Source organism: Moschus berezovskii, chromosome 5, assembly GCF_049115385.1.
Source record: "Moschus berezovskii isolate FMDL1 chromosome 5, NW_MosBer_1.0, whole genome shotgun sequence".
In the NCBI taxonomy this organism is placed as follows: domain Eukaryota; kingdom Metazoa; phylum Chordata; class Mammalia; order Artiodactyla; family Moschidae; genus Moschus; species Moschus berezovskii.
Window position 1 is genome coordinate 123837197 of NC_142464.1, and position 12254 is coordinate 123849450.

The 12254-nt window shown below is 58.5% G+C and overlaps 1 protein-coding gene across 4 annotated transcripts in view; it reads right to left on the reverse strand.

Annotated features, from left to right (window-relative positions):
* Positions 1–12254, reverse strand: part of ACOX3 (acyl-CoA oxidase 3, pristanoyl) — a 50467-nt gene that overhangs the window by 21008 nt on the left and 17205 nt on the right. For all 4 annotated transcript variants that reach the window (XR_008687046.2, XM_055434327.2, XM_088836570.1 and 1 more), the window contains exons 7-10: positions 10751–10839; positions 3761–3857; positions 1617–1799; positions 9–131 (exon numbers count right to left, since the gene is read on the reverse strand). Coding sequence is in view for 3 of the 4 variants with exons in the window: in XM_055434327.2 (XP_055290302.2) it covers positions 9–131; positions 1617–1799; positions 3761–3857; positions 10751–10839 (492 nt within the window). In the remaining variant the exon portion in view is untranslated. The remainder of the gene's footprint in view (positions 1–8; positions 132–1616; positions 1800–3760; positions 3858–10750; positions 10840–12254) is intronic.

A 12254-nucleotide genomic window follows, 5' to 3' on the forward strand; every position in this document is an offset into this window, starting at 1 on the left:
GCTCTCACCTGCCTGACGCTTTGGTCTTTCCCCAGGAGGCCTTGCTGAAGCTCCGCCAGATCCAGGAAGAGCGATTTGGAAAAGTGGTCCAAGGCGTAGGCGGCAGCCAGGTACGGCAGTAAGCGCCATTGCTGAAATGGACAAATCCCCGGCTGAACACTGCCACGTCCTCGGCAGGGCGGGGGCGGCTGGAACCCACCCCCACGGTCCCCATGTTAGAGCACAAGGCCCTGAACCTCTCCTCAGGGAGAAGCGCCGACGGGCACTGCCCTGCACCGGTCTGCCCGCTGTCCCAGCCATGTAATCCCTCAGCCAGAGTAAACACTGAACCATAACACAGCTGAGAAACAGCCAGGCCACTGTGCCCGAGCGCAGGGCTGACCTGGCAACGCCTTGCCCTTTGTGACCCTAGGAGCAAGACAGCGACTGCTCCCGGGCCAGAAGGGGAAACAGGCTCCGGAGGCCGAGGGAGCACGTCTGTTTCACCGGCGCGTGTCTGCTGTTACCTGGATGGAGCGGGGAGGCTGAGCGGACCCGGAAGACAGTCACCGCCGCCGCCAGCAATCCCTGTGTGCGGTCCCTGTGCGGCTGCCCTAATGTGGCTAATCCCCGCAGCCACCCACAGCGGGGCGTGATTACCGCTCCCAACGTGCAAAGGAGAAATCTAGAGCAGAGCAAGGCTCAGCGCCGCGCCCCAGGGCGCACAGCAAGGGTGGGGTGGACCTGGGGCCAGGAGCCCACGCATGGTGCTCAGGTGGGCTCTGGTGACCGCTGAGGCCAGGCTTCGAGCCCAGGCAGGGGGGCTTGCTGTGACCTCACAAGGACCACGGGGTCCAGCGGCGCGGTGGACGCTGCGTGCCAGCCAGGCACAAACTAGGCACGAGGCTCTTCCTCACTTGCTCCTTTGGTATTAAACCAGGTTCGTGGTCCTACTAAGGGTTAAACAAATTCGATCCAGTTATGATGTCCTGAAACGCTTACTCAAACACGCCTTTGCTCACGCACTGCTGGGCCCAAGACTGGGGCTTGGCCTAGCTGCTGCCTCTGGGGCCCCACCAGTCACCTGGTGCACAGGGCAGCTGTATGGTGGGCCTGGAAGGGCTGTGGATGCAGAGATGCTGGTGGGGCACCCTGTGATCAAATGCCACGCCCACCCCCGCCCCAGCCAGGCGACCAGCTGATGCTCGGCTCAGGGTGCACCCCTGCTGTCTGGGGCTGCCTCAGCCTCAGAGGACCTGGATGGGGCAGTGTCCCCGCTGCTAAAGGACGTCACCGTGAACACCACCGCATACTCAGTCACTGCGCCCCGGGATGAAGGGGCGTGTCAGAGCACAGCCTGGACGCACAGGGCCCCAGAGAAGCGGTGAGCGTGCACACCTGACCCCCCACCCCTGCCTCACCACAGCGCCTCCTCCAAGCCCCTCATTTCAAGTAAAGACCATCGTGGAGACCACCTGTGGCCCCTGAGGCCGCACGCCTTCCCGGGGCCTGGTGTCACCCTTTAACTCCAGAAGAAGGCCGGTCTGCTCCCGTGACCCAGCTGCAGAGCCTTGAGAGAGGCGGTGTGTTTGCACACAGATGGAAACACAGCGAGTCCATGCCCGCAGACGCTGTACCTGCAGTGGGTACTCCAGCACCGGGATTTCCTCCTCATCCGTCGGCCCAAACTGACGCCTGGTGGCCGAGAAACGCAGAGCGATGGACACGGCCAGCTTCAGGTTCACGACAGACGAGCCCACGACGGCGACCCGGCCGTACGACAGGGCGCCCAGGGACTGGCTGAAGTGCTGCCCCACATCCTGCGGGAGGAGAGCAGGTGGCGGCGGGCCCGGGACCTGCGGGCCACCTCGGGGATGGGCGCGGGGGTGGATGGGTGCGCCTGTCCTCATTCAACACTCCAGGCCCAGCCCCCGGGGCACCCCAGACACAGGACCCTGGAGCCAGGGAGGCTGAGCGGCCGGGGGAGCCGGTGTGCCCGTCATGGGACGGTACGGGGGACACCCAGCCCACAGCAGGAAGGGGCCCCGGGCAGACACGCCACCTGTGCAGACCTATGAGCTGCCACGTGGAGGCAGGAAGCCCTGCTCTAGACCTCACTGAGGACCAGACGCGGCTGTGCCGAGAGCGAGGGCGGAGAACACAGCCGGCGCCAACGTCTTGTTCATAAAAAGGGCTCCCTCCTCGCTCCCCTGGGGTTCCCGCCTCCCCGTGAGCCACCATCGCAAGGGCTGTGACGGCCATCGGAACGGTCCTCCGTTGTTTTCTGTGACCTTTCATTGTTTGCTGTTGCTCAGCCACTCAGTCGTGTCCGACTCTCCGCGACCCCATGGACTGCAGCACGCCAGGCCTCCCTGTCCATCACCAACTCCCAGAGTTCACTCAAACTCAAGTCCATCGAGTCGGTGATGCCATCCAGCCATCTCATCCTGTCGGCCCCTTCTCCTCCTCCCAATCCCTCCCAGCATCAGGGTTTAAAACTAGGTAACTGCCCGTGTGCATCTATTTACAGTCTGTTGTAAGTTTCAAGGTGCTTTCCATGGTCCCTAGGAGCAGCTTGGCTTTCAGGCCCATCGGCAGCACCTGGGTACATCGGCCTGACAGTCTCACCAAATGACGTGATCACGTGCGCCTCCCTCACCCCTGCTGCTTCTCCCGCTTCATTTATTTTATGATTCAGGCTTTTCTCCCAAAGCCATGTCCACTCTGGTATTTGTGCAGCAGCCTTCCAAGCTCCTGGCCATGAACAGTTACTACGTTCTCATGCATGAATGATAGCTTAGCTGTGTTTAGAAAAAGCACATGCACAGTTGCTTTCCATCGTGGTGAGAAACATCCTTCTCCTGACTGCTTTCAGTCAGCGTCGGGCTGGGAAAATCGGAGGTAAAGGGGCTTTGATCCTACGGGAGCCGCTCTGCCTCCTGTCGCAGGGAGGGATAAGGGTCTTCTCTCTGAGGTTCTGGTATTTCTCGACAGTGAGCCTGGGGTGGCAGCCCCTGATGCCCCTGTGTGGCCCCCCGAGTCGAGGCGGTCTTCCTTTTGTAATTTAGAGACCTCAGTCTCCGCTGCTGGTATGAGCTGGCTCTGGGCTCTCTCCACCCCTGCCTCCCGCTTGCTTCGCTGAAGTCCAACCCCACTGGTCGGCCCCTCCACCGCGCTCTCTCGTCTACCTCCATACTTCTGGGTTTCATATCCCTGTTTCCTTTTCTGAATGGCCTGCCCTGTCACCTCCAGGCTCTCTCCCGATCAGAAGGTACTCATCACGTTCATTGAAGCCCTGCTCTCAGCTGCGAGCAGCCTACGTGTGGTGTTGGGTCATCCTGGCCGTGGGTTCAGGACTGGGCGGGCTCAGTCACCCTGACCTGGCCAGGTCTGGAAAGGGCCCAGGGCCAGGCCCCTACGTGTCCACCCTCAATGAACTTCCGGGCACGGTCAGTCCCAGACACCGGAGGACGTGGCGGCCCACGTGGGTGCCCGGCCCACCGGGCAACCCTTCCCTCTCCCCGCTGTGGGGAGCAGTGCTGGTGGGGGCAGCCTCCCCAGCTGTAACCCCAGGGGGCCAGTGAGGGTGGGGGGCGATGTCATGCCTGGGGCCCCGGAGGTGCGGTGGACCCAAGCGCCCCCTTTCCTGGTGGAGGTTCTCACAGGCCTCTGGCTCCCTTGGTGCCTCTCCTTCTCCCTGAAGGGGGGTGCATGTCCTGTGGCCCTGGAGGGGACGGCTTCGTCACCCACAGACAGCCCCCCAGCCTGAAGGCTCTGGTACCTTGATGTGGGTGACGTAGGCGCCCTCAGGGGTGACGTCTCCCGAGCGGTTTAGCAGGTCCTGGCGTGGAATCCTGACCTTGTGGAACATGGCGAATCTGTGCGGGGACACGGCTTCTGGTTAAATGGGGGGACGGCCCCGGGGCTCACCTCCCGCTCCTGAAACCCAGTCAAATCAAAGCAGAGGACAGCTCAGAAGGGGAGGTAACCCCCCAGAGACCAGAAAACCCCGAGAGCAAACCCGGGAGGGAAGACAGTGGGAGACGGGGCATCTCAACGCATCTTTCTTCCTGTGAAAGCGGCTTTGTTTGGTTTTTTATTTTTTGCAGTTTGTCACTGCTGTTGTTTGCTGCACTGCGTGGCTTGAGGGATCTCACTTCCTGGACCAGGGGTTGAACCCACCAGGCCTTCAGAAGTGAGAACGTGAAGTCCTAACCACTGGAGAGCCTGGCCCACCCAGAGAAAACCAAAACAGAAGATGTGGTGTGAGTGGTGGGCTCTGCGTGAAACAAGTCGGTCGCCGCCTGTTGGTAATGATGGAGACCCACGATCCCCACTGCCCCCAGGCTCGGGTCTTAGGGCTGCACACAGGCTCCTCCTATGCTAGGAGGGAACACCCTCAACACAGCCGGACAAGCCCAGATGAGGTCCTTCAGCAGGAACGTAGACCTTCTTCCTAAACGTGAGGATCCCTGACTCTCATGCTTGAACCCCGCACCAGACTCCCTCACACAGGGCGAGAGAGCCAGAAAACTGGACTTCACACCTCCCAACTCAAGTAGGAGGACGAGCCATCCCACTGGGGTTCCAGATGCAGGGGTCAGCTCCCCTGAGCAGCTGGAGAACACACCTGCACACGCATCCCCAGGGATCACGCACATGTCTCAGTAATCAAAGGTGTTTTCTATGGTTGTCAGGAAGGAAAATCTAACTCACAGGAGTCCAGAGGACAAGGCTGTGCAAAGTACATACCAGGTGATGCAGAACCTGCCAAACAAAAACCCAGACCATCTATGCCAACCGTTGCTGGAGCACCTTGGGCTTCCCAGGTGTCACCAGCGGGAAAGAATCCGCTTCCAAGACAGTGAAGTCGCTCAGCCGTATCCGACTCTGCAACCCCACGGACTGGAGCCCACCAGGCTTCTCCATCCACGGGATTCTCCAGGCCAGAATACTGGAGTGGGTTGCCATTTCCTTCTCCAGGGGATCTTCCCAACCCAGGAATCAAACCCAGGTCTCCCACATTGCAGGCAGACTCTTTACCTCTGAGCCACCAGGGGAGCCCAGAGTGATCCAGGAAAGTGAAAGCTACTCATTCGTGCCAGATTCTTTGTGATCCAATGGCCTCCATGGAATTCTCCAGGCCAGAATACTGGAGTGGGTTGCCCTTCCCTTGGTTGGGATCTTCCCAACCCAGGGACTGAACCCAGGTATGCTACATTGCAGGCGGATTCTTTACCAGCTGAGCCACAAGGGAAGCCCAAATATACTTAAGATCATTGACCATTGTGAAGTGAAAGTCACTCAGTCATATCCAACTCTTTACGACCCCATGGATTACAGTCCATGGAATTCTCTGGGCTGTAATACTGGAGTGGGTGGCCTTTCCTTTCTCCAGGGGATCTTCCCAACCCAGGGATCGAACCCAGGCGTTCCACACTGCAGGCAAATTCTTTACCAGCTGAGCCACAAGGGAAGCCCAATACAGAACTCATAAAAGACAGGTTTGATCCCTGGGTCGGGAAGATCCCCTGGAGGAGGGCATGGCTACCCACTTCAGTATTCTTGCCTGGAGAATCCCATGGACAGAGGAGCCTGGTGGGCTGCAGTCCACGGGGTCGCAGAGTTGGATGGGACTAAAGTGGACACAACTAACGCATAGCGCCTTATCGGATTTCTAAGCACTTTCAGTGTCACACGGAACCCTCTCTTACTGAACCACAGGAAGCAGCTCTGCGAGGGAGAGCAGTGCCCTTCAGAAAAGGGGGACAGCTCCTTGCCCCCACCCACCCCTGGCCCCTCCCTGGACCCCCAGGCCACGCACGTCACCCCACCCCCGTCCAGAGTCAGCACGCTCACCTCCACCTCCGACCCAGCGTCCTCATGCTCTGTGTCTCTTCTGGTCTGATTTCCTCAACAGTCTCCACCTTGGTCTCTCCAGACCACACCTCGTCCCCCCGACCCGTCCCGCACACAGGCGCAGAGGCCTCTGCAAACTTCAGCTCGGAATGGTCATGCCTGGCATGAGAACTCTGGATCCCGGGGACCAACAGAATCGAAACCCGCAGGAGGACGTGGTCAGCCCTCCGACGGGACCACTGCCTGCTCCGTGCGGCCCACCGCCAGGTTCCATCTGCGTGCGACCTTCAGACCAGACAGGCAGGTGGGTCCTCTGAGCACTGCCAGTTCCTCTGAGAGGCCTGCCACGCCTCCCACCCCTCCCTGTGATGAGTACCGGGTGGTCCCACAGTACCACGAGACGGTGGTCTTCTCCACGTTGCTCGCTGAGCCATCCTGCCTCTCAGTGGGAGCTAAGCCATCCTGTTACAATAAGGGGCCACGTGCCCGGAACCGAGCAGGCAATTAGGGCCGTGGATGAGCCAGCCAGGAGTGAGACTTCGTCCCCTGGGAGCTAGTACAGTCTGCACAGACCCCCAAGTCCGAGGACAGCCCAGGGCTGACACAGCCAGTGCCCCTGGGGAAGAGTCAAGGCCCGGGGGCGGGGCATCTGGAGGCCCCTCCCAGATGCCTCAGAATGGACTCTGATTCTGCACGTCAGGCCGCAAGGCCTCCACCAGCGTCCAGGCGAGGGGTCTCACTCCCATGTACAAAACACAGGCTGGGTCTGAGCGTCTCAAAGCGCTGGCCTAGAGGTGGCCACACAGCAGGCATCTGTGAGGCTCAGACCCCTGCATTCTGAGAACGCCTGGCCACAGTGCTGACGCCCCACCCCGGTGTGGTCCAGCCCGTGATTCGAAAGCTGTGGGACGCTCTTCCAAGTCTGCTGCTGTAAATGCAGAGCACCCTTTTTAAGGAGTGGAAAATCTTCACCCGCCCCTACTACACAGGGGACGAAACCAGGCTGAACGTATTTATACTTGCAGAAGTAGTCGCTTGGGGCTTAACCGAAATCAGAATTTCACACATTCTTTTCTGAGTCACAGACAGTCAATGCCGGGCAGCCTGCAGACCGGAATCCCGTGTCCATGAGGACACAGGTGTGTACGCACGTGCGTACATGGCGGGGCACCGGGTGTCACACGGGGATCTGAACATGCAGTAGGCCCGCTCCCCGGCCCTGCACTCCTTCCCTCCTGGGCCCCCCACATCAGGTCCTAACAATTTCCTTGCTCCTTGAGGCCTCCCACCACCACCATCCCAGCCCCACCTGGGACCAAAGGCACCCAGCAGGTCTCAGCACACACCCCCGCCTCCACCCACCACCAGACACTTCCCTGAGTGGCCACTGAGCAGGCGTGAGGATGCCTACAGCCCATTTTGAAGGTGAGGCTCAACAGCTTACCTGAGGGGCCTTTACTATTTTGCTTTCAGAGTTATTTGACTGAAAGTAATCCACGTAATTTATACCTGCCTCTGATCTCTAGACGGGCTTGCCTTGTGGCTCAGCTGGTAAAGAATCCTCCTGCAATGCGGGAGACCCCAGTTTGATTCCTGGGTCGGGAAGATCCCCTGGCAAAGGGATAGGCTACCCACCCCAGTATTCTTGGGTTTCCCTTGTGGCTCAGCTGGTAAAGAAGCAGCCTGCATTTGACTCAGTTCTAATGAGGTGGATGAAACTGGAGCCTATTATACAGAGTGAAGTAAGTCAGAAAGAAAAACACCAATACAGTAAGCTGCTGCTGAGTCGCTCAGTCATGTCCGACTCTTTGCGACCCCATGGACTGTCGCCAGTCAGGCTCCTCTATCCGTGGGATTTTCCAGGCAAGAGTAGTGGAGTATATTAACACATATATATGGAACTTAGAAAGATGGTAACGATGACCCTACATGCGAGACAGCAAAAGAGACCCAGATGTAAAGAACAGACTGCTGGACTCTGTGGGAGGAGGCGAGGGTGGGATGATTTGAGAGAATAGCATTGAAACATGTCTATTACCATATGTGAAATTGATCGCGAGTCCAAGTTTGATTCATGAAACAGGGCACTCAAAGCCGGGGCAGTGGGACAACCCAGAGGGATGGGATGGGGAGGGAGGTGGGAGGGGGGTTTGGGATGGGGGACACATGTACACCCGGGGCGGATTCATGTCAATGTATGGCAAAAACCACCACAATATTGTAAAGTAATTAGCCTCCAATTAAAATAAACTAATTTAAAAAAAGAATCCACCTGCAATGCAGGAGACCTGGGTTCAATCTCTGGGTTGGGAAGATCCCTTGGAGAAGGGAAAGGCTACCCACTCCAGTTTTCTGGCCTGGAGAACCACCACGGACTCTATAGTCCATGGGGTTGCAAAGAGTCGGACACGACTGAGCAACTTTCACTTTGCTGATTTCTAGACAGCCTTCCTGCAGACTCACACACTCCTGTGATCTACCTACAAATTGTTACTGCTTTTTTTAAAAAAACAAGAGGTCTCTGGACAAAAAGTCACTCCATCACAACACTGCCCTGCAAGCAGCAGGCAAGTGGGGAAAGCAGGGACTCAGATCCATCCCGGGCGCCCTCTGCTGGGCATGTGCCCCGCGGCCAGGAGGGACAGCGGCGTGTCCAGCAAAGCGGGCCCCTGGCCCCTATCCCAGCCGCAGCCCAGGGCGGAGGGCCCAGGGGCCCCAGGCGCGACAGAACCTTCAAAGACTCAGGGACCCAGTGAGGCTGCTTCCACATCCGCCGAGCATCCCTTCAGAGCAGTGCCTCTGATCTCTGGGAGCCGCTCTGGGCACGGCTTCAGGGTAGTCACCATGCTGCCCCCTGGCGGTTCCCCGGGCTGGCACGGCTGAGACTTACAAGACCTGTGCTCCTCCCACGTGACACGTTTACTTGGAGGAGGGCCTTAGTGGTCCAGAGGGAAAGCTTCTGTCTGCAGTGTGGGACACTGGGACTGGATCCCTGGCTTGGGAAGATCCCCTGCAGGAGGGCACGGCGACCCACTCCAGTGCTCTTGCCTGGAGACTCCCATGGACAGAGGAGCCTGGCGGGCTGCAGTGCGTGGGGTCGCAGAGAGTCTGACACGACTGAGTGACTAGCACTTTCACTTTTTTGCTATGTCGGTGTGTGTCTCCTGTGCAGGGGTGGGAGGGGGCGGGCGCTGTTAGACACAGTACTCAGTCTCCAAAACAGGAGCCGACTGGGGGGAACCAAGTGCAGAGCTTTTCACTGATGTCCCAAAACAAGGTTAAAGGTTCTAACTTGTAAAAACCACAATGTATGGGGACCGGGAAACCGTGAGCCCGCCTGACGCCATCCACAGACTGCAGTGACCCGGGAGCATTTGTTCACGGCTGGAGGGTCACCTCCTGCTGCCAGGCTGCATATGGACTCACACACCCGGCATAGACACAGCCACCACACACAAGCTTTCTGGGCCCCACGCTAGGGCACGCGGATCTAAAAAGGCGACAGGGCCTTCCACCCCCACCGCTCTTGTGGCCCCTGTGATGCCGCCGACTGCCCAGAGGGCCAGGGGCCCCATGCACCCGCACCAAGCCGCGATGGATGGAGCTATGACTCCCCCTACCAGGTAATTAACAGGTCTTCTCACAGGCCAGTGAGAGGGGCACTCAGAACTCTTGATGGCAATTAGTTAGGAGGCTTGGTGAGTGCGCGAGTTAGGAGGTTTTGCTTTTTAACGTCCTACCGTCTTCTCCTCAAGCTACAGAGTAAAAAGTTCGATGGTTCTCCCCTTCCTGGGCACAGGCTGGGGCCTCACCTCTTCTGAGGGTCCGAGAGGAGATTTGAGACACTCTCCAGGCCACCAGCTCCCCAACCTATGGGGAGGGCCAGCGGAAAGGACCCTCAGGGTGCTGGGAGGCCAACCGCCTTCTCTGGCTTCTGTCTCAGAGAAGACCTGCCTCCTGATTTATATTCAAAACAATCAGAGTCAGCGTAACCAGAGGGTTCCAACTATGGCCGGGCATGCTTCTCTGTCCTCTGGCTCCCTGCGAAGCGGCACGTACACAGACGTTCCTAAGATGCATCGTAAGATACAGGACTAAAGAACCTCCCAGCTCTGCTTCCCCACAAAGGAAGCATCTCAGGAGAACAGAAGGGGCGCAGAGTGTCTCAGCCAGAATTTCTGGGAGACGGCAGGTGAGTCCTGCCTGAACGCTCAGGTGAGGGGGCACCGACGGGTGGCACGCAGCTGGGAAGACACGCCCGGCCCCCAGGCAGGGCTATGTGAGGGGCCCACCACAGGGACATCACAGATGAGCAGACAGGCGAGGGGACAGGCCGGGAAAGCTGGTGAAGGTCAGACCAAGAGGCAGGGGTGGACCTGGGATCTGAACCCAGATCGTTTCACTCCAAATCTGTGCTGAATGGGCCAGAGAAGCCCTCCTAGAGGCTGCAAGGCCCCTCCTGATGTGGCTCCCCTGCCCACCCGCCCCCTCCAGCCCCCCAAGCCTGGGTCTCATCTCACACCACACTGCCCCTACTACCCAGAGCCCAGCTCCACCCGTAGAGTGGCGTGGGCGTGGGCTGGGTGCCCAAGCTTCGGGCCAGGGGAGCACGTCAGGGTCTCGGGCTGAGGACATAGGGGCTCAGCCCCTGACTCTGGGCTGAGAGCTGGAGTGGCCACCTGCCAGGGACAAGTTTGCCGCTCGGCACACAGGGCCACTTAACAGCTCCTGAGGCTGGGCTTGGAGCAGAACCCGGCCCTTCCCAACAGTCTCGCGTAACGAGGTGAGGCGCGTCCTGCAGGGTGCGGGGCACTGAGGGGCCTGGGGAGCTCAGGGGTCGGCAGTGCTGAGCGGGCAGCCTCGCGGAATGGGCCCCAGAGGAGCAACCATCAAGTTCAAGGGCCTGACTCACCCGTTGTCCAGGCCATTCAGGCCCAGCTTCTTTCCAATGTCGCCGACCATCACCCCTGGCATGGGAAGAAGGGTCTTTGGGTCCCGAATCTGCACAGACCACACACACAAATAAAAGACAGACGGCAGTAGTGAGGGCCACACAGAAAAGCAGATGAAAATGTCCAAGACCGCCCCCGTGACCGAGCCACGGGGTCCCTGTGTGCAGCTGCCGTGGGTTAAACTGACCTCCTGAAACGCGGCCCTGTTGGGAGGCAGGGGCCTTGCAGATATGAACTGAGGATCTGGAGGGGAGACCGCCCTGTTTACCCGGTTACCTGTGGGGGCCTGAATCCAGTGGCCTGCATCCTCCGAGGGTCAGAGGAGGAGAGGACATGGGAGAAGGGGCCATGTGCGGACAGAGGCGGAGGCTGGTCGGAATCGGCCACAGCGCAGCATTGGGGGTGTCAGCGGAGGCAGGAGGGCCCCTCCCTGGCAGCCTCTGGGCAGCGTGTGGCCTTTCTGACACCTGGACTTGGTCCCTAGTCTGTGGTACTGTGCTTGGACACCGGGGCCCCAGGACACTGGTCAGTGTGCCGTCTGGCAAACCAGGCACTCTCTATTCGCGCTTTAGACGCAGGACGTCCTGCTGGGTGTTGAGGGAATGACAAAGGGCCGTGCACCTGTGTGTGTGCATTATCCTTGTAAATGTCCGCTGCCCCAAAGGTGAAAGTGAAAGTCGCTCAGTGGTGCCCAACTCTTTGCAACCCAATTCTCCAGGCCGGAATACTGGAGAGGGTAGCGGTTCTCTTCTCCAGGGGATCTTCACAACCCAGGGATCAAACCCAGGTCTCCTGCATTGCAGGTAGATTCTTTACCAGCTGAGCCAAGGGGAAGCCCAAGAATACTGGAGTGGGTAGCCTATCCCTTCTCCAATGGATCTACCTGACCCAGGAATCGAACCGGGGTCTTCTGCATTGCAGGAGGATTCTTTACCAACTGAGCTACCAGAGAAGCCCCAAATGAGCTGCCAACAGAGACGGTTACTGAAACACAGAGATGGCTAGCCAGTTGGTCCTCACTGTGTGACCTTTCTGTGGACGGGATGCAATTTCCTTCTCAGAGACCCTTAGTGATTCCCAACCAGGCCCGACTCCATCACCCTCCCCTCCCGACCAAGGGCCATCAGCCAGTGTTTCTGGTAGTCACAAGAGGGGTTACCATAGATGCCCACCGGCTGAAGGCCAGCAACACTACCCACACCTCACAGAAGGGATAGGCTACCCACTCCAGGACAGCCCCACAGAGTGGAATTAACCTGCTCCCAATGTCAAAAGCACCAAGGCTGGGAAAAAATCTGCATTAAATAAGCACTGAATTTTTACCGTTTGGAATTTAGCTATTTGTATGAATTTCTAGTTTTTGTTTACTTCAGCGGAACAGTTAGTTATCTTTATTGAACCTTATGATCCTGATCATTAAAATGAAATAGAATGCTGTGACAATCAATAAGGCTCAGTAAAGAT